The 22,731-nt window shown below is 47.4% G+C and overlaps 1 protein-coding gene across 3 annotated transcripts in view; it reads left to right on the forward strand.

Moving 5' to 3' along the window:
* The window catches only part of DHX30 (DExH-box helicase 30), a 1,582,523-nt gene that overhangs the window by 658,644 nt on the left and 901,148 nt on the right, over positions 1 to 22,731 (forward strand). For all 3 annotated transcript variants that reach the window (XM_069645844.1, XM_069645845.1, XM_069645846.1), the window contains one exon: positions 14,484 to 14,559. In XM_069645844.1, the coding sequence (XP_069501945.1) occupies positions 14,484 to 14,559 (76 nt within the window). The remainder of the gene's footprint in view (positions 1 to 14,483; positions 14,560 to 22,731) is intronic.

Genomic DNA, 22,731 nt, shown 5'->3' on the forward strand with positions numbered 1-22,731 from the left:
GAAAACGGGGTACTCGAGGTGCCAAGGCCGCTTGGGCATTGCCTCTTTGTCCTCAGGCAACGCCGCAGCCGCTACCACTCAGTCATGAGGCCAGGTCCCATGGTTCGCCGGTTGGGGGAAGGATGGCGCAGCATCTTGTAGAGTGGCGTGCCATTACTTCAGATGTGTGGGTTCTGGAGATCATAACCCACGGCTACTGTCTTCCCTTTCGGCAGAGGTCTCACGACAATCCACCTGGGAACCTCTCTTTGAAGAGTCCGGATCAGCTCCTTGCGCAGGAAATTCAAGCCCTGCTGGAGAAAGGCGCCATAGAACTGGTGCTGTAGTAGAGAGGAACAAGGGATGGTATTCCCCTTATTTTTTTATTTCGAAGAAAGATGGGGGATTGAGACCCATCATGGACTTGCGAGGTTTGAACTAACTCTTCAGGAAGGACAAGTTCAAGATGGTTACTCTCTCTCTCAAGTCCTCCAGGCCCTTCAACTTCAGGACTGGTTGGTGTCTCTCGACCTCAAGGACGCTTACTTCCATGTGCCGATCCATCCCAAGCACAAGAAGTACCTGAGGTTCGCAGTTGGCGACTCGCACTTTCAGTTTCCGGTCCTGCCGTTCGGATTGACCTCCGCCCCGAGGTTTTTCACCAAGCTCATGGTGGTGGTGGCAGGGCATCTCAGGAAAGGGGGGATTCACGTCTACCCCTACTTGGACGATTGGTTGATCAGGGGGAGCTCTCCCGAGCAAGTCCTGGATCATCTGTCCGTCACCTGCCACTCCCTTCACAAGCTGGGCTTCTCCCTCAATTTAAAGAAGTCCCATTTGACACCAACGCAGCGGCTCCAGTACATCGGAGCAGTGCTCGACACATCCCTGGGGCTGTGTTTTCCTCCCCAGGTGAGGGCTCTTCACATTCAGCAGATGGTGCACAAGTTTCAACTTGTCCAGACGCTCCCGGCGTTAGAGTTCTTGAGGTTGCTCGGCCTCATGGCATCCTGCATTCTTCTGGTGCCAGAAGCTCGTCTGCGGATGAGATCTTTGCAGTGGGCACTCAAGATGCAGTGCTCGCACTCTTCCGGCAGGATGTCGGACCCTGTTCAGGTGCCGCCCTCAGTCGCCCAGGACCTTCTGTGGTGGGCCGTCAAAGGCAATCTGATGCAGGGTGCCCCGTTTTGGCTTCCCTAGCCGGAGGTGACGATCGTGACGGACGCATCCCTCACGGGATGGGGAGCTCATGCTAACGAGTTGACAGTCAGGGGTCGTTGGTCTCCGTCGTAGTCCAGACTCCATATCAATCTGTTGGAGCCGAGGGCTGTCAGGCTCGCCCTGAAGGCTTTTCTGCCGACTGTGCGAGGAAAGAATGTCCTGATTCTAACGGACAACACGGTGGCCATGCACTACCTCAACAAAAAGGGGGGGGCAGGGTCACTTCCTTTGTGCAGGGAGGTGATGCAGCTCGAGTTCTGGACCATCCAGCAGGAAGGAAGTTTTGATCTCGGCTGTTCATCTGGCCGGAGACGATAGAGACGGCGGACGCTCTGAGCAGGCAGAGCACGATCTCTCACGAGTGGGAGCTGGCTCGGGAGATTCTCCTGGAGATCTTCGCCCTTTGGGGGACCCTCAAGTGGATCTGTTGGCCTTCAGTGTCAATGGGAAGTCCGAAAGGTTCTGCTCGCGGGAATTTCCTCCAAAAGGAGCCTTAGGTACAGAAACAGCACTACTATCCATCTGGGATGACCTAAAAACAAACGCAGACTCCGACACAACATCTGCCCTTATCCTGCTCGACCTCTCTGCAGCCTTTGACACAGTTAGCCATGACACCCTAACCAAAAGACTAGCAGACATAGGCATAACAGACACAGCGCTACGCTGGACTAAATCATTCCTAGCAGACAGAACTGAAACCGTCTGGATCAAACCATTCAAATCTACCCCACGAGTCAACGACTGTGGAGTACCACAAGGATCCTCACTATCACCACTGTACTTCAACATCTATCAAACCCCAGTAATCAGAATCTTCAAGAAACACAACATCAAATGCTACAACTACGCAGACGACACTCAAATCATCTACAAGATCGAAGACACCCAAGCCGATCATTCAAACTTAACCGACTGTCTAAAAGAAGTCTTCAACTGGATGAATGCCAACAACCTGAAAATCAACCCAGGTAAAACCGAAATCATGATCATATCCAAAAACCAACAAAAGGAAACCGCCATCCCGTGGCCAACGGAAATGGGATCTGCACCATCACCATCTAAGGTAGTAAAAAATCTGGGAGTCCTGATGGACAACACCCTAACCTTAGAACCGCAAATAAACGCAACAGTCAAGAAATGCTTCTTCCTCCTCCACACGGCAAGAAAAATACTACCTTTCCTCTCCTTCACACACAAAACACTCACCATCGTCGGCCTCATCATGTCAAGCATCGACTATGCAAACAGCCTCTACCTCGGTATACCGGAATACCTACTGAAGAAGCTACAAAGGATCCAAAACACAGCAGCCAGACTACTCCTCAAACTATCCAGAAGAGACCACATCACCCCGGCCCTAAAAACACTACACTGGCTCCCAGTAAAACAGCGCATCATCTTCAAAACAATGTGCATAACGCACAGGGCAATCAGCGGACAAGGAGCAGAATTCCTACAAAAGAAAATAACAATCTACAAGCCAACGAGACCGCTCAGGTCAACCAATGAAATCCGACTGGAACAAAAACCTTACATCAAGAAGAAACTCGGAGGAACCGCTTTCTACCACCTAGCCGCGAAAACCTGGAACAGCATCCCAAAAATAATAAGGAACACCAAAGATCACCTCAAATTCAGAAAATTACTAAAAACCTGGCTCTTCAAAACCAGAGACTAAAACCGAAACAACAATAAGACAAATGACTCAACAAAAAGGACCTTGACACAGGGGTCCACCTGCGAGACCCAGGGAGACGGAGGCAACGACTCCAGCCAACCCTCACCATCCCCCATCACCCGTACAGCCACAACTAGGTACCACGAGCTGTGGAACGGACAAGACACAACTAATCACCACACAAACGGAAGTATGGACACTAGCAGCTGCGCTAGTCATGTGGGGGGGTGAGGAGCATGCAAAGTTATTAAGGGAGCGGGCGGAGGGGACAGCTAAATCCTCAAACGGCCTCGAATGGAGAAAAAAAAAAAACGAGCACGTACCTCCTGAGGCACAGGGTGTACAAGCATCCCGTCGTGTAAGATTACACGAGCCCAACCGGCTCAATCCAGGATAGAGATGCCAACTAACCAATACCACTAACAACTTCCTTCTCTGCATACACCTCTCAAACTCCAAACCAAACACAACCACAAACCTCCAGCACAGCAAACCGCACGAACTTCACTACACTGCAACAACAAAACAAAAACACACATAGACTCGCACATCAGCACACGACGACTACCGGCCGCATACACCCCAGGCCCAGCCGACGGAACCACCGGGCTGAGGCTGCCAACAGCACATCACTGCAATCTTGCACTTTTCCAGCCTCCACCCACTAACCCACCCCTCCCTCCCTCTTTCAGAGCCGCCAGAGCGCCAGGGGACCACTCCGGTGGTGATAGTGCGCGGTACAAATGACCTTTAACATTAACATTAGGAGAAGCGTTCGTGGTGGAGTGGTCATTCCCACTGCTGTACGCGTTTCCTCCAGTCCCCGTCATCCCGCAAGTACTGCGGAGATTACAGAGGTTTGGTTCCCGGATGGTCCTCATTGCTCCTGCGTGGGCCCGGAGGACTTGGTACCCGGACCTTCGCGACTTGTCCATCTGCCCTCCGCGTCGTCTTCCCTTCCGAGACGATCTGCTCACACGGGAGGGGGGTCAGGTTCTCCATCCAGAGGTCAGATGCCTCAACCTTCACGCTTGTCTTCTGAAAGGTTGAGGTATAAGGATTGGGACCTCCCTGATGACGTGTTGGAGGTGTTGCTCTCAGCCAGATGGCCGGCAAAAAAATCTCTGTACCGTTGCCTTTGGCGTAAATTGTGCGACTGGTGCAGAGTTAAGAATGTGGATCCTTTTGAGTGTGACATTCCCATGGTTCTTTCTTTTTTGCTTTCCTTGGCCCACAGGGGCTTGCAAGTGGGTACCATTAAAGGATACCTGGCGGCGCTCTCCATATTTAAGCGCTCGTCTGAAGAATGTTCCTATTTTAAGATTCCTTTAATTTCTCAGTTTTTGAAAGGGCTCACTAATGTGTTCCCTCTGTTACCTTTTCTGGTGCCCGGTTGGGATTTGAACCTTGTTCTTAAGTTTCTTATGGGGGCTCCGTTTGAGCCTTTGCATTCTTGCCCTTTGAGACTGTTAACTCTTAAAACTGTGTTTTTGGTTGTGTTTACTTCCGCTCGCAGAGTGAGTGAGTTACAGGCACTTTCAGTTAAGCCACCCTTCACTGTGTTTCATAAGGACAGGGTTGTCCTTCGAGTTCGTCCTTCCTTTCTTCCCAAGGTGGTTTCGGAATTTCATTTGGGCCAGAAGCTTTTTCTTCCGGCATTCTATCCTCCTCCGCATCCTGGTAAGGAAGAGGAGAGGCTCCATAGGCTTGATCCTAGGAGAGTGTTGAGCTTTTATATTTCACGCATGTCCCGGGTCAGAGTGGACGATCAACTCTTCATTGGTTACGCTGGAAAGCGTTTGGGACAAGCTGTGACGAAACAGACTTTGTCTCGTTGGATTATTTTAGCTATCCCCGAGTTTTACCGCATGGCGGGTAAGGACCCACCGGCTGTCTTGCGGGCCCATTCTACCAGGGGTATGGCTGCATCTACAGCCCTACAGAGGGGTGTTCCTATTCGTAACATCTGTGATGCAGCTACCTGGGCCTCTGTACATAGTTTTGTATGTCACTACTCCCTCGATTCCATCCGAGGACCGGATCTGGCCTTTGGCAAGGCAGTCCTTTATTCCGCAATTTGATTGGGAATGCTAAATTTGTGTTCTAAATTCTTTTCCCACCTCCTTGCTTTGGTACTGCTTTGGGAGTCTGTCAAAGATATGGAATATGTCAGAGGACCCAATCCCCTCGAAGAACAAGTTACTCTCTTTCCTGGTAACGTTCTTTCGATGGGATGGTCTGACGACGTATTCCATATCGCTCCCTCCCTACCTTCCCCGCTGCAGAATTTCTTATGCGATTGCAGCTTACGTTTCCGCAAGCCCTTGTGTGTCTGACTGCCAGAAGACTGGTGTCACACGTTCTGGGGGGAAAAAACTACAACTGAGGCTACGGGCGTCGTGCGTCCTACTTATCACATCGGGTGACGTCGGCCTTCGGAGGAGGTCAGCGGGGACGGCGCATCAACATCATCAACTCAGGACGCAGACGCCGAAAGCTTTTCGAAGCTGTGGTGATTACTGTCGAAGATATGGAATACGTCGTCGGACAATCCCATCGAAAGAACGTTTCCAGATAAGAGAGTAACTTGTTCATCTGCCTGATAATGCCTACAACCTCTCTACATTACTACTAACATGCTTTCCCTTGACCTCCTTGGACCCAAAACATTAATGACGTACAACATGACATGCCCTCACAGTATGAACATGGCAACATTTGGAACAAACAGGGGTCTCCCCTTTTGATTGACCAAACTCATGGCCTGTTAGGCAAGATGTACATGAAGACACATAGCACTAAACGTAAAGTACAACAGAAAAGAAATGTTCCCCCCAGCGCAAATGCACTGGCTAATCAGCATGTTATCCTCACACGCTCGCACCAAGACCCAAGCTTAACTCTCCATGACCGCTCCAACAGTTCAGAGCCCCAACAATATTGGCCTTCCACTAGTATGTGGAAATAGCGTAGCATACACAAGTTGGCTTTCAGTTGCAGAAAGTAAATATACTCCCAATACAGAACAACATTAGAAAACACAGATGGTTGACAATGGCGTGCACTTTACTGAAGTCCGGGTTCCCTGTGAGGATTCTGTAGGCGGTGCCATACACTCCGGACTTGACACTGTCATTGCAGCGTCGCCTGGGTCCTTTGGTCTGCTCTCCTGTTTCCTGCCACTGTGTGCTACAGTGTAATGCTCCTCACGCCGCGTCCGCCCATGCCGACAATCATCTTCAATAAACCGCACCTGGCACTGGCAGAACCGCAGTGTTATGCTGGCCATGCCTGCATGACGTGCGCAGGCCACGCACCCCCAGGAATTCTGGGAAAAGTTGTTTGCGGGCAGCCGTGCAGCATTTCTACTGCTGCTTGTCCCTCCCAACCCTTTTCCTGACACGAGGACTGGATCTTTCAGAGGACTCACCCCCAGTTGATAACAAATAGACTACATAAGGTCCCCAAATCTTCTTTGGTCTTGACGCTGTGTGTACATCAGTTTCATGTTCCAGTTCAATATCATGACAGTATAAGACATCCGTTTTTCCATTGCTCGTAGTCAGGTGGACGCCCCCGACTCATACCATGGCTACCCTCCTCTTTGCAAGCAACAGCAGCAGACCCAAAAACTGCAACCGACACCATGGGGGATGGAGACCCCATCTCCCTCGCTACCCCACCCCCACTCTCCCCTCCCCCCCTGCAATCATGTCAAAAACTTCAGATTAGAACACATGTATGCGTGGGCAGGACTATGCTAAGTGCAGAAAAGTTTCTGGTGAGTGCCCACATCTCTGACATGAGTCTGAAGTCTCGGAAAAATAACCCATGGATATCCACCAGGGTCTGGTAAAACTGGTGAAGAAACACAAATTATATCAGCTTAAAGTTACTATTACTGCCACTTTACGTGTCTGTCCACAGCAATACCTCCAGGCATCATCAGAAAAAGTAGCTCCCAGAGCTTCTTGCCATTTATTTGGGGAAACCCCTGCTCACCCCGTCGTTTTAGCTATTATGCTGACATATAATTTGGATACCGGCGTCGAATGAGTTCCCAAACTAATCACCTCATCTAGTACCAGCGCAACCAGGGGCTTTTCATGGAAACCAGCAAATCTACTTTTTTGCCGCGTACGCAACCTAAAATCTATATGACCTTGCCTTGAATTTTTCTAGCGTCAAAAACTGCCCATCAGGATACAGGTCCTGCCAGCACGAGAACCCCAATTTATCCAAGCACTGCGCGAACACCATCTCTGCTGTCAGTGGGAGCCCTGGTACTTATTTGATAGGGGAGTAGTGGGGAATACAAAACCTTACTCAGTGTTTTCTCTTCGATACACTGCCACGCCCCACCTGTAAGCTTAACCATATTCTGAGCCCTTGCAATGCATTGCAGTGAAGTGAGACGTGTTTCGACCTTACAGGTCATTTTCAAGGCAATTCGAATTATAATTTGGTCGACCGAGAAGGGACACTGTACTAGCCGGCAGGCAATCCCACAATTATGTGGATTGAGCTACAATATTAGATAAAGGGAACCTCCCCTGCATGAATCAACAGGCAGTATATCAGCCATTATAATTCAAATTGCCTTGAAAATGACCTGTAAGGTCGAAACATGTGTCAGCAAATCCAAACAAAACACCAAAACATGTTTCACTACCAAGAACCCACTAGTTTCTTTCTTTGAGATATGTGTCCAGTGCGAACATGACAGGCCTCCAAATCTCAACTCATATCCGTAACTGGGGACAGTAGGATACTTTCTCCAGGAGACCATGTCACACGCTGTAGGCCACCCTATATACTCACGTGGCAGCCCCGTAGTTCTAGTGTCTTCCTCAACAGTACCAGTAATTCACCATTATTTCCTCATCGGTCTGTAAGAGCCCCCCTGTTGGTGAGTCTATTGCCGTGATGTGTGATCTCAAGGCTTCAGATTTGATCATTGGTGCCAGCAGACTCGCAGGTCTCTGCCCCTCCCCATATCACTGCACTGCTTCCTGCTGACTGAGAAACCTCAGCTCCTGCTCAGCGGCGTCCCTAAAAAACCCTTGTTCTGCGTGAAAGCGAGCTTCACTCTAAGACTGTATGGAAACCTGCTCCAGTCTCCCTGCCCCCTCAGCCGGGGTTCGCTGGCAGCCAGCTCCGCCCCTATGCCCCTGAGAGTCCCTGCCTCCTTGGAAATACATATCCCACGAATTACACATTTAAAAACTTCCCAGAGGATAAAGTGGTATATCACTGAGCATGTGTTCTCTTGAAAAAAAAGTTTTGTCCTCCTGAGAAACCAAATCCCTCAGGCCCTCATTCTTAAAAAATGTGCTCCTCCCCCCTTGTCACTTCCCTGGGATAGTGAGTGACGCAACAACTGGGACATGATCTGAGAGTGAATGTGCCAATATATTAGTTTGTGGCGCATCCTGAGCCCCTTCTGGAAACCAGTACATAATCCAGCCTTGACATGGACCTATTTACTGAAGATCTAAACGTGACCCGTTATCCTGCCTGTGTCAGTCTCTCCAAATATCCACAAGCCCCTTGTTGGCACCCACCTGTCTATTTGCATGTGGCTTTCCCTGCCCTCCCCTCTCTCCCCCCCACGCTGGAGCACCCAGACCTATGCAGCATGGAATCCATAATCTCGTTGAAGTCTTCCGCCCACCACACAATACTCTCGGGGTGCCTTCACAGATGTTCCTCAATAAATTCCAATGTATCCAGAGAGGCGGTATTGGGGACGTAATAGTTCTCAAAATTGAATAGCGGCCCTTCAATCAGTCATGTAAGGATCAAGGCCCCGACTCCAGTATCTCATACCACCTCCTGACATCGGAATCCCAGCGTGCCTTTACAGGCAATTCAGACCCCTGTGAATAGCTACAGTAAGAGGAGAAATATCTGTGGCAGTCCCACGATTTGATGAACCCGGCCTCCCCAGAACCCGAAAGGTGGGTCTCCTGCAGGAAAGCAATGTCTTCTTGGTGCCTTTGCAAATACAGCAGAACCTTCCTAGCTTTAGAGGGACCGTTCAGGCCATGTGCATTCCAAGTCATGAAAGTGACACCTCTACTAGCCATGCCACTGTAAATCAAGCCATTCTTGTGCGTCAAATCTGCCCAACTGAGCCTCTGCAGCCCATCTCCTGCAGCTTATCCTACCAGCCAGTCCCCAACATTCTGCCCCCTTCCCCCATGTGTCGTTGCTCTGACCCCCATCAGAAGCCAGATGATCCCTCCAGTCCCCCCCGCCACCCTTATCCGGCGTCCTCTCCCCCTCAAGCTAATGAGGCCAGAAGCCTATGTGCCACCAGAAACAACATAACATCAACCAAACAACCAACTTGAGCATTGCCTACCCCTCCACCCCCACCCGCAAACACCAAACTGCCAGTTAACCTTTCCCCAATGTCCCGAACCAATAGACAACGCATGGGAGCCTCTCGGCTTAGCCATCCCCACCCGCCATCGAAACCAGTATAGGCCTCAACAGTAAGCCTCCCCATCTACAGCAAACTTCTAATTTAAGGAGCGCCAGTGCCCCTCTGGTACCGCAGCTTGGATCTATTATTGGAAGCCTGCCCTGACTGGGCCTATTCTTCGCTGTTCCAGTGTTGTTGCCCAGAGTCCAAGAAGTCACTTGCCTCTTCAGGCGACTGAAAAAAAGGGCTTTGCCGTTGTGCTCTACTTGCAGGTGGGCCAGTAACAGCATGGTGCCTTTAAACCCTTTTTCCTTTAGCCTTTTCTTCACTTCGATAAAGCTCTTCCGCAACGCCTGCACTCCATTCAAAAAATCTGGGAAGAGTTGAATTGAGTCGCCATGATGTGTGAGGGAGGGGTCTGGGTCTTGTCTTGCTTTCCCATCTCAACACGTGCCTGTGCAAGGGCTCGAGGGGTTGTGGAATTAGCAGATACTGGCGAGTACTATTTTCACACACCGTTGCCACACACTACAATGTGCAAGATCCACCCCCTAGTGCACCGGAGGTGTCCGCAACCTGCACACTCAGCCTAATAAATCCAGAGCAGCCTCCAGTGTTTAATGTCTGGGACCTCTGTTCTAAGGGCTGTCCAATGGTGCCTGTCACTTCAGTACTATTCCTTGTGGGTTGGGGCTTATTCCAATGTAGGGCTGTATGTGCTTCCTCAATGTGTGCCACAGTAATAACGCTGCAGTTGCATCATAGCCCAGTAATTGAGTGCAGGGTCCAGCCACCTCCCCAGCAAGTGGACAGACCTGTGCAGCGCTTCCTCCTCAGAGGCCCCAACTCCCTCACCGGGTCAGGCATTTCTCCATTCACTGGGCTGCTCTTGTGGCTCATGGTGGCTCGCCTCAGCTCTCCAGGCAGCAGCTTCCAGGGATCTTCAGGTGATGAAAGGCAGGAGCCGGCCCTAGATATAAAAAAAAGGATTTCTCTCACCCTGCCTCTAGGGGCCTGCCTGCCGCTCCTCCAATGCTGCAGCGGCCTCGGAGCAAGAACAGATGCCGCCACAACTTGCTCTAAGTCTGGTCTCCCCTAGACACAGCCTGAAGCCACAGTCCTGTCATTGCGGCTCCCAAGGATAGCCACTGGTATTGCAGCCAAGATGAAAGCCGCTCCTTCCTGCTCCGTCTCAGCAGCCCGCACACACCAGGCAGTCAGTGCAAAGAGCTGCAGAGCCACCGCCCAGTGCTGCTTGCGCGTTCCTGGTCGAGATGCAGACCTCACCAGCCTCCGCTTGTATCTGTGGGCCAGGCCACTCCTCAGGCCTCCATAGCCACCTCGTTGTCCTTTCTTCAGTGCGGCCGATGGGCTTGCACAGATACTTCCCCTACCAGGGGTACAGCGCGGCTCATAGCGGTCCCCCCTTCGGCCTCAGTACTCTGACAGAAATGTCTGCCGCAGGAGGGGTGGGGGTTTAAAGCAGGCACACTACGGCACCACTTTATGCCCTTACTCTGCAACTGTCACCACCTTGAGGCCTCGCCTCTGCATCAACTCCTCCTAATGCCTCTTCAGTGCCCCTCCGCCCACGGGACTCAAGTAAGCAGCGGCCAGGTCACTCCTGCAACTTATGAACCATTTTGTGGGGCGGCATTACCTCAGATGCCCCAGGATTTTGTCCGGATTTGTGTGGTTGTGCCTTGGAGCTCAGTTCAGAGCGGCCATCTTGGCACGACTCTCTAGCGCCTCCATTATCTGCTGGTCTTTGACGTGTTTGTGACTGAAGCCTCTGGCTTATTATTTTAATTTTTTTATTGCCCAACTATTTCAGCATTGTATCAACCTCCCCCGTTTTACCAGGATACACTAAGACAATGCTCAAAACTGCACAACTGATATTGATGTAATGGGCCTGGGCATCTAACTGTACCGCCACAAGCATGTATTTTACGCCAGGGTATATATTACCTTTGATCAAATAGGAGACCAATATCCACCTTTCAATTCTTTTGCTGGATTGCCTTTTGCAATAGCACACATCTACCATAATCTGGATTCTTTGTTCCATTCGATCCTCAAAGGTGTGACTGTGACACCTAATCCAAAACATTGATCTCAAGAGTTTTACAATGGAAAGGTAATACAAAATCAACTTGCATTTTGGAGAGGTGTGATTTGCTGAGGTCCTTCCCTACCACTGCCACACTACTGATCTTCACTGCAAGGGCACACCAAACTTGCATCCGTCAGAGAAATAACTTAATTCAAATAATTTGCATTTCTAACCCTCTCTTACCTCATTTGCAATAATCGTTGGAGCCAATGTAGTACTGGTATTGGAGGTTTTTGGCCAGATGAGATGGCTTTATGCAACATATTCAGTTCCTGTAATCACAGTTCACCGCAAAGATGGAGGTCAGCTTGCATTTTTACCAATGCCAACTGCATGCACATTGTCATACAAGAAGTCCTTGATGGCGCCATACCAGTTGGAGACTTTCTTTTTTCATCATACTATGTTACTCATTTTGTTCCAAAGCCCTCCCTGGCTCAGCTAAATGTCCTTCATTTTGTTTGAAAGTGCAAAGCTTTTGATTTACAGAAATTTAAAATGTGTCAAAGTAACACAGGATAGCTCATTCAATTCATGTTGGAAACTATATATCCCGCTGTTTGAAAACAAGCCCACTTACCCACAGTGGGAGGCACAGCTCATCTTGAAAGAGAGATAAAAGTATAGGATAAGATTATAGGGTAAGGTAACCAACTAGATACAGAATCTCAATGGGCAATTGCGCAGTATAGTATATCTGAAGTGTGGTTCTTACTGTATTTAACTTGATTCCGTGAGAAATCTCTGCCAGATTTAAAAAAATAATAGATTTGCCAAAAAGGGGTGCAGCAATGCTTTAATCTAGTCTTTAGCCTGCTGCAATTTTTTCATGATGACCTAGGTGCCTTAAATGACCAGGCACTTGTGTGGTTACTGGATTGTGATTGTCTAGTAACCTTTTAATAAATGCCTCTCTAAACGTACTGTGATGAATCTAGTGAGATATCACTTAAAGCCCGGTATTGGCCTCCTCTCACCTGTCCAGGGGAAGGCAGCCACTACCTGATCCTGATCCTGACTCTGGAGGCGGTATTATGTGGGAGGATAACATGGGAGGGACTCATATCAGGGGGAATTGGTGACCTCTTTAACTCATGATTCCCCAATTCTTCCTTAAGCATTGATGGCATATTGTAAAATAGAGCCAACAAATGTAACTGCTATGCAATCCATTATGGACTTCAAGATCCATAATGCCTGTGGTACTGGGAGGAGGAAGAAGGGCGCAGAGTTAGTAAGGATCAAAGGTGCTATTGACCAGAATGTGCCTTCTAGTTGTTGCAGAACAAGACACCCGAGCAGGACATTTAAGCTCAGGAATTTAAACTGAGTTGCAGCTGAGAAGGAGAGATGCGGGAGGAGTAGAAGAGGCTGTCCAAAGTGCTGTGATTGCTACAGAAGAAATAACACCAACTGACCTTGACGCAAGAAGTGAAGGCGTGCGAGATTGCAGAGTGCACGCAGCAAGAATCGCTGTCGCGAAGAGAGGCCCATCTGAGGAGACATACTCCAAACTCAGCGTGTGTCGATTCGGTGTGCGAGAGGTCGCAGAGAATCAACTGAGCTGTCAGCATTTCTGTGAAGAGCTGTGCAGTCCACGCTGGAGCTGGCTACAGAGCAGGAACGACGCAGAATGTGCACCACAGTAGCAGAGAGTAAAGCAGAGCCGCCAAAGAAGACAGGAGAGTTGGTCTGAGGTCAAAGTGTACCCCAGGGCGCTTCAAGCAGGACAATTGACGGTAAACAATAATTTTGAATACCGACTAAATAAAGTGCAGGGCCAAGAGGCTGTAAAGAAACAGTATGGAGGCGCAACCTCCCTTACATGGGACACCAACTGGGGAAAACTTGTAACCCGCATAGCCAACAGCCATGAGGCTTTAAAGAAGTAGTTACGAGACAACTTGGGTGCATTTCTCCTTTCTTGAATTTCCAGTTTGGAGAAACCTGGAACCCACATTGTCAAGAGACTATAAAAAGAGGCAGCCATTGTTCATCCCTCCTCACGTGGGCTACTGCCGTGGAGAATCCTGGAACAAATATACCACTGAGATCTATTCTAGTTGTAGGAGTTTTCTTCCTGACAGGCGAGTACACCGGGAAAGGTATCATAGTAGTGTCCTGTCAGGCGAGTATACCAGGAAAGAAGATGATGATTTGAAGAAGTGCGTTTGTGGCAAAAACGGTGTGATGGAAAGAACTTGTTAACAACATTATCATTTTTGACAAACTGTTGCATCACCAAAGGTAGTTGCTGTGCTATCCTGACCAAAGTATTTCATTTGAAGAATAAGTGTGAAATGCTAATAATTGCTTTGCATCCTGAGAACAATTGCCTTTGTTTATGAACTTGTGTTTTGTGAGAGGGAGACACATTTGCTTTACTAAGAGGGATATTGTGGGAAAACAACAACTGGTGGAAGGACGCAGTGGATGGAAAATGCCTTTTTATTTACACTGATCAGAACCTGGTTGAATCAGAACTTTACCAAGGGTATTACTGCATTGACCCAGGGTTAGGGAGCCCAACCTTGGTCACAAGGGGAAGTTCCTTAAACCTATACGTTTGAAGTGTTACATTTTTTTGTGGAACTGAAGACAGCCAAATGTTCCTTGTATATTTTTGGTGTATGTATTAGTGTGAGGGTCAGAGACGTTTTGTACACTAGGCCATTTTCTTTAGTTTTAGTTTTCTAGGCGGGGACATCCTTGCTAGGATAGGGAAAGATAGGCGTTTATCTCACCCCTTTTCATGTACTAAATAGTAAACATTAAGAAAACTATATCTTTTTTGTCCATCTCGCATTTCTGACCCCTCACAGTTCCCACTTGTACAAATGCGTTGGTTTTGTTGATAGGGTGGGTCGTACAAGGTTACACTGCTGCCTGAAGCAGGAGTAGCACTGACAAAATCTATAAAGAAATAGGTTCAAGTAAGTTGGTAATGGGAGAGCTGCAAAAGAGTTGGAGTAATATTGTGATGCTTGACTGCTGTGATCGTGCAGGAGGAGCGATGAGGTAGCTAACTGAGGCACTGGTATTTTCTTCTCCCCCAGATAGAGGACGACTGCCTCACTGACCTTCAGTTAATCACTGCCGTTCTTTTGCATGTTGATGCCCACGGAGAGCCAGGTGAGTGCAGCTTTGAGCCGTGTTGCTAAATCACTTTGATTTGTTATGTCATTTGGCTGGGTTTCTGTGTCTTGGCTGGCATCTGATGGTTTCTCTAATTTGCAAACCTTTAGTCAAGTCCTTCAATAATCAGATTCTTCTAACCACCTTTCTGTCCATGCTTCATGCCTCCGATCTCAATCCAAGAGGCCCTAAATCTTCATCTTATTTCCAGATATATGCAGCAGGTGAAGGAGGCTTGGCATATCTTATATTAATGCCAAGTATATTTTAATCTGTGAAAAGAAAGTAGCTTTTTCCCTACTTGTAGAAAAGGGGGAAGCTTCAATTGAAATGCAAAGTGATAGTCAAATATGCAGTCAAGGGGAACTCTACACCTGAGAGGCATGCAACAAGAACACGTTCCCTAATATTTTACACACATATTAACGGCTGTGAACATTAATTGCAGGTTGTTATACCAGGGGTAAAAATTTCAAGTTGTAAATTACTAGCAAGCCTTAAAAAGTCACTCTCAACCTTAATCCTGTACAAGCACACAACACACCATTTCTTACTTGCCAAGATTCAGTTATCGCTACCCAATGGAATGGATCATCTTTGGTAATTTGTCCTTTGAAGTGCATCTTTATAGGTTTGTTTAATTGGATATGTATAATTTGTTCATTGACGTTGTTCTGCACCACAGACTAAACTTTATGAGATTTATGTAGGTGGATTCAATCCAATATTTGAGTTTTATGAATTGATCTAATGTGTTAGATTCCTGTGTGTGCATCATTCCATTGAGGCCATACTTATTACATGTCATGCTAAATCTGTTAAAATCACTTCTAATGGGGTTGTATCCATATTACCATAAGCAATAGGTCTGTAGTGTAAACAAACTTAATGTCTATGTAAACTGTTTCTAAGAATGTTGCTGAGCATGCCTCATCATGGTTCTGCTCTACACAGTCACTAACCAATCTGCCTTTTCCCAACTAAAATGTATATTAATTTTACAAAATAGAAGCATACAAACCCTAAAATTTAAACGGTTTCCTCCTATACCAGGATTAGACTACTCTAATTTCATAAACTATTTTGCAATCTGTGCCCTCTCACAGGCGGGAGCTCCTGGCTTCTCTCTCTTCTGTTAATTTGATAGTAAACTCCTCCACTTTACTATTCCAAATTCAAAATCTGACAAATCAGTTTTAATCTTTCCATGATATTCCCTTCATAACCAATTCAAGGTTCCTCTTACAACCCCACATGCAGTAGACTGACTATTCTATAACAGGAATCCAGCAACAACCTCCCTGGTATTCATTGCTTTGCATGTGTCATTTAAAAGTTCTACTATAATTAAAAGGGTAGAAAACACCTAAATGGCCTTATCGCTATGAGGAAGTTCTCTACCTAACAAAACAAAAGCTAAGATGGGCTTTAAAGTCCAAAATAAAGTTCTTCAGTCCGAATCCTTTCCACTATCTGGCCCTATCACTTTAGAATAACACCTAACTAAAAGGGAAATGGGATGCTTTGTTCAATTTAAAAGTTCTACTATAATCAACCGGGGGCGTTGGCTTTGCCCAATTTGTACTTGATGTGCTCGGGGCTTCAAAAATTCCTTTTTTACAAAACAGGATATACTCAGTCTTTGTATCAAGTTAGGTTTTCACTTTCTCCCGTTATCAAAGTAACTGTCTCTTGTCGTATACATTTCTGTTGTTACGGGCTTTATTGAAAACAACCAAAGTAGAATTCTGTACCTTCTGTTACTTGCTCCGTCTTAGTTCAAAGTGTCCATATTTTGCCTTTCTCTTCATCCATCGCAGGGCCTGCAGACCCTCCCAAGGTACTTTGCCCACCTTGAGCTTTGCAATTTAAAATGTATTTTTATTGTGCCGCAGCACTCTCGGCAACGGACCCTCGGTCCGTAGACCGAGCTTCCCCTCTGCCCTGCTCTCCCACTGCCCGAAACCTCGCCGCCTCCGATTAGTGCTCTGGGTCACAAGACCTTGAACACCAAAAAGAGACTGTGAAGGAGGACTGGTAGGTTCCCATTTCACATTTCTCTACATTGGGTGTCCTTAACAGGGCTTTGTGAGAAACCAGAAGGTGTCTCGCCCACTAGTACCTGTGGATCTGTCATCCAGGTGGCCAGGACACGGCCATTGCTTTTGGAGCCAGTTCCTGCGGGTTGACCAGTGCGCGAGGATCACCTGGGTGAGGGGGTCTTGTGGGAGTGGGACACTGGATGTGAGACGCAGTATCCCCTTCCCTTTAACACCTTTACCCCATCCTACCGGATATTTAGGAACTCTACCCCTCCCGCGTTTACAACACAAACACTTTTAACACCTACAGCCTGCTATGAGAGAAAACAGACTAGCACCTGAGCCGTATACCTGACGTGTCCCAATAACATTGTCAGGCAATTACTGACCATCGCACACACCTGACTTGCATTAAGCTTCCCCACACGGATAAAAGGCGGAGCACGAGAGCACACTTTGAGCGAGGCAAAGCACAGAAGGAAATAGCAGTTCCAAAGTGGCAGTTTAACAAGAGGAGAAAGACGGCGAAACAGAAGGGGATTACAAGGAGGTAAGTTCCCTTGACCTTTTCGATAAGGAACTGTTGCTTTCATGAGCCCTCGAAATTGGAAAGCATATGACCAGGAAAGCAGACTGAAGAATCTTGCATTGTGTGCTGGGTATACCCAGGGCCCACCCGCAGCAAGAATCAAGACGGGGAGAATTACCAACCGTGATACTGTCCTTGGCTCCAAGAACAAAGCAGCATCCATGAAATCAACCCAGCCAGTGAGTTGGTGAGACCGATACAAGACCGGTCTGTGTTGAAACCAAGGTTGTACGCGCGAACATTGTATGACGAGCACTGGAACGAACATTGTTTGAAATACGTGTGATAAAAGACGCAAGTAAGGTTTAAACAGCTGATGAGTGATTGAATTTTGAAACAAAGATACGATAACTTTGATAGAATAATCCGGCACCACGTGGGTGCTCATTCGAAGGGCTCTGTAAGGTATAACTGAAAAGTGAAAGAATTGTGAATCGAAGTGGTCCTGCAACGGGTCAAACAAAACCCTGCGCACAATCAAAATTGTGATAAAGTTGGTCCGAACCGGCACGGGGAGATCAATTGAAAGCTTTGTGTTGAAGTGGGTCTGAGCCCGACGGAGCGGGATCTGGAGTGAAGCGAAAATCACCAGAAATTTTGTATGTGTGAAACCCCAAGGAGAAAGGAACTTTGTTGTTTGTCGTATTGCATCAGGCCCTCTACAAAAGAGACTTTGAATGGCAAAGAGACTTTGGCACAGAAGGCCATGATGTTGAAGTTCAGAACTTTATTTTATTTATTTATTAGATATACATCTAGCCAAAAGGCTTTGTATAACATAGACATACAACATTAATACAAATATCTAAAATCATTTACATTTCCAAAATACATCATTCAATACATTTTAAAATCAACACAATCTTTAAATAAAATACTACAAAATAATATATAAGATTAATATCATTACTTCTCATAAAAGTCATACATAGGTCAGATATATCTGTCATGTCAATTGCATTGTTAAAAGATTTAAAATACATATTTCTCAAATCATTTAAACTTTCGCAGCTCATAATAAGATGATAAAGTGACTCAACCGCATTTACACCACATAGGTGACAGTTCCTAGAGGTACATGGAATTCCCAATCTATCACCTTTTGTCTCCAACGCCTCCGTTGTGTTAAATTTCATGATTAAATAAAAACGGAAAGTGCTTGTGCTGGAATAGGCTACAATATACTTAGGAGGCATGGTTCTAGTTCAATACTCATCCAAGTACCATCCACTATTGGCTTTCGATGCAAGATTAATCGTGTTTTGTTCATACCAAAAGTCATACACTTTCTTGTTTAGTCTCTTTTTTTAAGACTGTTATAGTCGGGGTTTAGAACTGCACCTTCGTGCTAGAGAAACCTGACACTGTGCTAAGCGAGAGTGTGCCGCATTGTACCGTGCTGAAAACGCGGGGAAGGGAAGCCGATGGCTTGAATATCCTGACATATCATTTCTTGAACACTTTTCTTTTGCATAACATTTTTCCCACACTATTTGTATATAGAAGTAAGGAGTGGCAATAGGTTTATTAGTGTAGGCCCTTTTATTTTGACGGGACACCACTAGGAATGCTTTATTATTATTTGATGGTTGTAGTTTGCTCCCGTCTTTAGATTTAGGATTATAATGGCATTCTTCAAACCCAATTGAAGTTCAATAAACACTGTTGAACTGTGATCACTTGTCTGTTTTACTGTTTGATACCATGCCTTCCTGACAAAAGGCACTTTCTTTAATGCATGCGTCACCCCATCTCTCTTCCAGACTCACGGGATCCCCCCTTATATATGCACACTTACGGCCTCCCCAAGACACCCAGCTCAGTGAAATCCCTCTTCAACCTACAAATCGGCATAGCTTGCACCCATACTAGACCCCACACCCCCTTGCTCCTCTAGAAGTCAGTCCCCGACCCAGTCACCGACCTTAGAAGACATTCACCCGACATCTCCCTTGCAAAAGGAAACCATAATGACCTCCCCAGTCATTGTCCTGCACACCCCCACCCCCCCTCCTGCCCACCCCAGTATACACATACCCTTTCACAGGGTCTCCACCTCTCACACCAGCTTGAAACACCAATAACCAAAGGAACCTAACCTCGCTAACTCTCTTCACACAGATTCCTACAATACACTCAGCCCCCCTCTTCACTCCCTGGAAAAGACAGTAGCCTCACCCTCGAAACGTCTCACCTCCCAATAGCTACTAGCCCCTACTCCACCCTGCTCTGTCAATTCCTTCCTCACAGCACAACCCTGTCACCCAGGGGGGCTCACTGTGGGTGGATTTCAGCACCAGCCTCCCATCCTCACGTCCATACCACCTTTGCACAACCTACCTTCGCCCCCACGCCCTCTGATTCCAGCTGTCCTCGCATCAACCTCACAACCTAGCAACAGACTAACGTGCATCCTGATCAACACCAGATCTGTTGCAAAAAACCACCACAACATTTATCGAGAAATCCTCTTCATTATAGAAAACTCATTTTCATCAGGATTTCCAGCCTATTGTACACAATGGCTTCCCTCAAGGCTACACCCTCATCTTACATAACAGAACTTGCAGGGCAGGTCGAAATTGGTATCCTACACAAATCCCTCTTCTCCATTTCACACTCCGAGAAACAAGCCTGCAACTCAGAATGCAAATTGCTGCTAGTAACATACCAAACTACTTGAGCGCATGGTTTACTCTCAAGTTTCTACTTTTGTTTCTGATAATGCTATTCTTCCTCGCTTTCAATCATCTGGATTCCGTTCTTTTCATTCTACAGAGAGGCTCTTCTCTCTGTTCTTGAGTCTTCTATCTGCTCGGCACTTCAAACATTCTTCTTTTCTTGTCCTGCTTTATCTTTCCGCTGCTTTTGATACTGTGGATCACTCGCTTTTATTAGCTTCTCTGTCTTCCTTTGATTTCTTTAGCCCAGTTTTCTCATGGTTCAGGTCCTATCTCTCTCAAAGAACTTTCTCAGTTTCCTCTGCAACACTTCAATTTATCTTTGGTGGGCCTCAAGTTTCTGTTCTTGGTCCTTTTCTATTTTCTCTCTACATCTCTCCTTTAGCTAGTATTATCTCTTGCTCTGGTCTTTCCCATAATTTCTTTGCTGATGACACCCAGTTGTTTCTGCCCTTCTCATCTTTTTCTTCTGATATTCACAACACACTCTCTACTTTTCTCTTGACTATTCAGTCTTGGATGTCGGCTCGCTTTATGGTTCTCAAAACTACTAAAACTAAAGTGCTTTTATTCCCTGCAAGCACTATACCTCCTCCTCTGCTTCCCTCCTTTATTTCATTTACCCCTTCTCAACTATATATTTCCTCCACTGCTCGTAATCTTGGGCTCTACTTTGATTCTGATCTATCCTTTAAATATCACATTTCCCTAGCTTCATGAGCGTGCAGTTTTCCCCTATTCAATATTAGGAAGGCTTGCTCTTTCTTGACCTTTGAAGTCACTAAACTCTTGATAGCTTCTCTAATTTTCTTTCGCCTTTTCTACTGCTCCTCTGCGCTTTTTGGCCTCCCTCTTACTTGTCTCGTTCCTCTTAAATCTGGTTTTAACGCTTCTATTTGCCTACTCTGTCTTTTATTCCCTGTCACTCTAGTTCTTCCCTTCTGTCTTTCATTCCAGTCTCGTCACAAATTTAATTTCCTGTGTCTTGTCTTTAAAACTCTCTATTGCCTGGTTCCTGATTACCGTGCATTCCTTTTACATTCTTGAAGATGCAGGTGAGTGGAGCCCCCCGAGGACCCTTGTGCGACCTGGTTAGCAGTATTTTATTGTCAAAATTATGCGCCCCTTCCCCACGTGCCGCCTCACTTCCCCAGCCCTTTCCAGGCTTCTTGCTCCCGCCTCTCGAGCCCCGATATTGGCCAGAATTGAATCCTTTGCTTAGGGCCAGTGGCCCACGCTGCACCGTGCATTCCTTTTACAATCTTGGAGATGCATGCAAGTGGAGCCCACCCAGGACCCTCCTGGGACCTGGCTAGTAGTATTTTAATGTCAGAATTGTGCACACCTGCCCCGCGTGCCGCCTCGCTTCCCCGGGCCTTTCCAGGGTTCCTGCTCCTTGCTCCCGCCTCCCGAGGCCCGTGATTGGCCAGAATGTAATCCTTTGCTTAGGCCCAGTGGCCCACGCTGCACTGTGCATTCCTTTTACAATCCTGGAGATGCAGGTAAGTGGAGCCCCCCCAGGATCCTCCTGGGACCTGGTTAGCAGTAGTTTATTGTCAAAATTGTGCGACCCTGCCCCGCTTGCCGCGTCGCTTCCGCGGGCCTTTCCAGGCTTCCTGCTCCTGCCTCCTGAGCCCTATGATTGGCCAGAATTGAATCCTTTGCTTAGGCCCAGTGGCCCACGCTGCACCGTGATTTCCTTTTACAATCTTGGAGATGCAGGTGAGTTGAGCCCCCGCAGAACCCTCCTGGGACCTGTTCAGCAGTATTTTATTGTCAAAATTGTGCCGCCTCGCTTCCCCGGGCCTTTCCAGGCTTCCTGCTCCTCGCTCCCGCCTCCCAAGCCCGTGAGTGGCCAGAATTGAATCCTTTGCTTAGGCCCAGTGGCCCATGCTACATTGTGCATTCCTTTTACAATCCTGGAGATGCAGGTGAGTGGAGCCGCCCCCCTCCGTTCCCCTCCCCCAGGACCCTCCTGGGACCTGGTTAGCAGTATTTTGTCAAAATTGGGCGCCCCTGCCCCGTGTGCCGCCTCGCTTCCCCAGCCCTTTCTAGGCTTCCTGCTCCTTGCTCCCGCCTCCCGAGCCCAGTGATTGGCCAGAATTGAATCCGTTGCTTAGGCCCAGTGGCCCATGCTGCACTGTGCATACCTTTTACAATCCTGGAGATGCAGGTGAGTGGAGCCCCCCAGGACCCTCCTGGGACCTGGTTAGCAATATTTTATTGTCGGAATTGTGCCGCCTCGCTTCCCCGGCTTCCTGCTCCTTGCTCCCGCCTCCAGAGCCCGTGATTGGCCAGAATTGAATCCTTTGCTAAGGCCTAGTGGCCCACGCTGCACCATGCATTCCTTTTACAATCCTGGAGATGCAGGTGAGTGGAGCCCCCCCAGAACCCTCCTGGGACCTGGGTAGCAGTATTTTATTGTCAAAATTGTGCACCCCTGCCCAACGTGCCGCCTTGCTTCCCCGGGCCCTTAATTATCTGGATTATCACAGCGACTGGTTTTGCTGAGTTTCTATTTCAATTACAAATGTAACTTCATTTTGAACAGCACTTGCACTTCCTGGATAGTCAGTGTTTGGATGTTTTAATTTCTTGAAGATTTAAGAGGCTAGAACACCCGTGATAGGTGTAATGACAATCGCTCACCCTTGAACAAAGCCTCTACTGCCACTGACCATTTATAGTAATGTACCCCATTGATTGCAAGGTTGAATGGACGTAAACTAGACCATGCATAGCCATCTTTTTACACACTGTTTTTATAATTAGAGTGTAAATTAAATTATAAGTGTAAAAATGATCTGCCTCCGCATGATTATGCACACAGCACAGGAAATCTGAAAAATGCAATTGT

Source organism: Ambystoma mexicanum, chromosome 2p (assembly GCF_040938575.1).
Source record: "Ambystoma mexicanum isolate Mex_15411 chromosome 2p, UKY_AmexF1_1, whole genome shotgun sequence".
NCBI lineage: Eukaryota > Metazoa > Chordata > Amphibia > Caudata > Ambystomatidae > Ambystoma > Ambystoma mexicanum.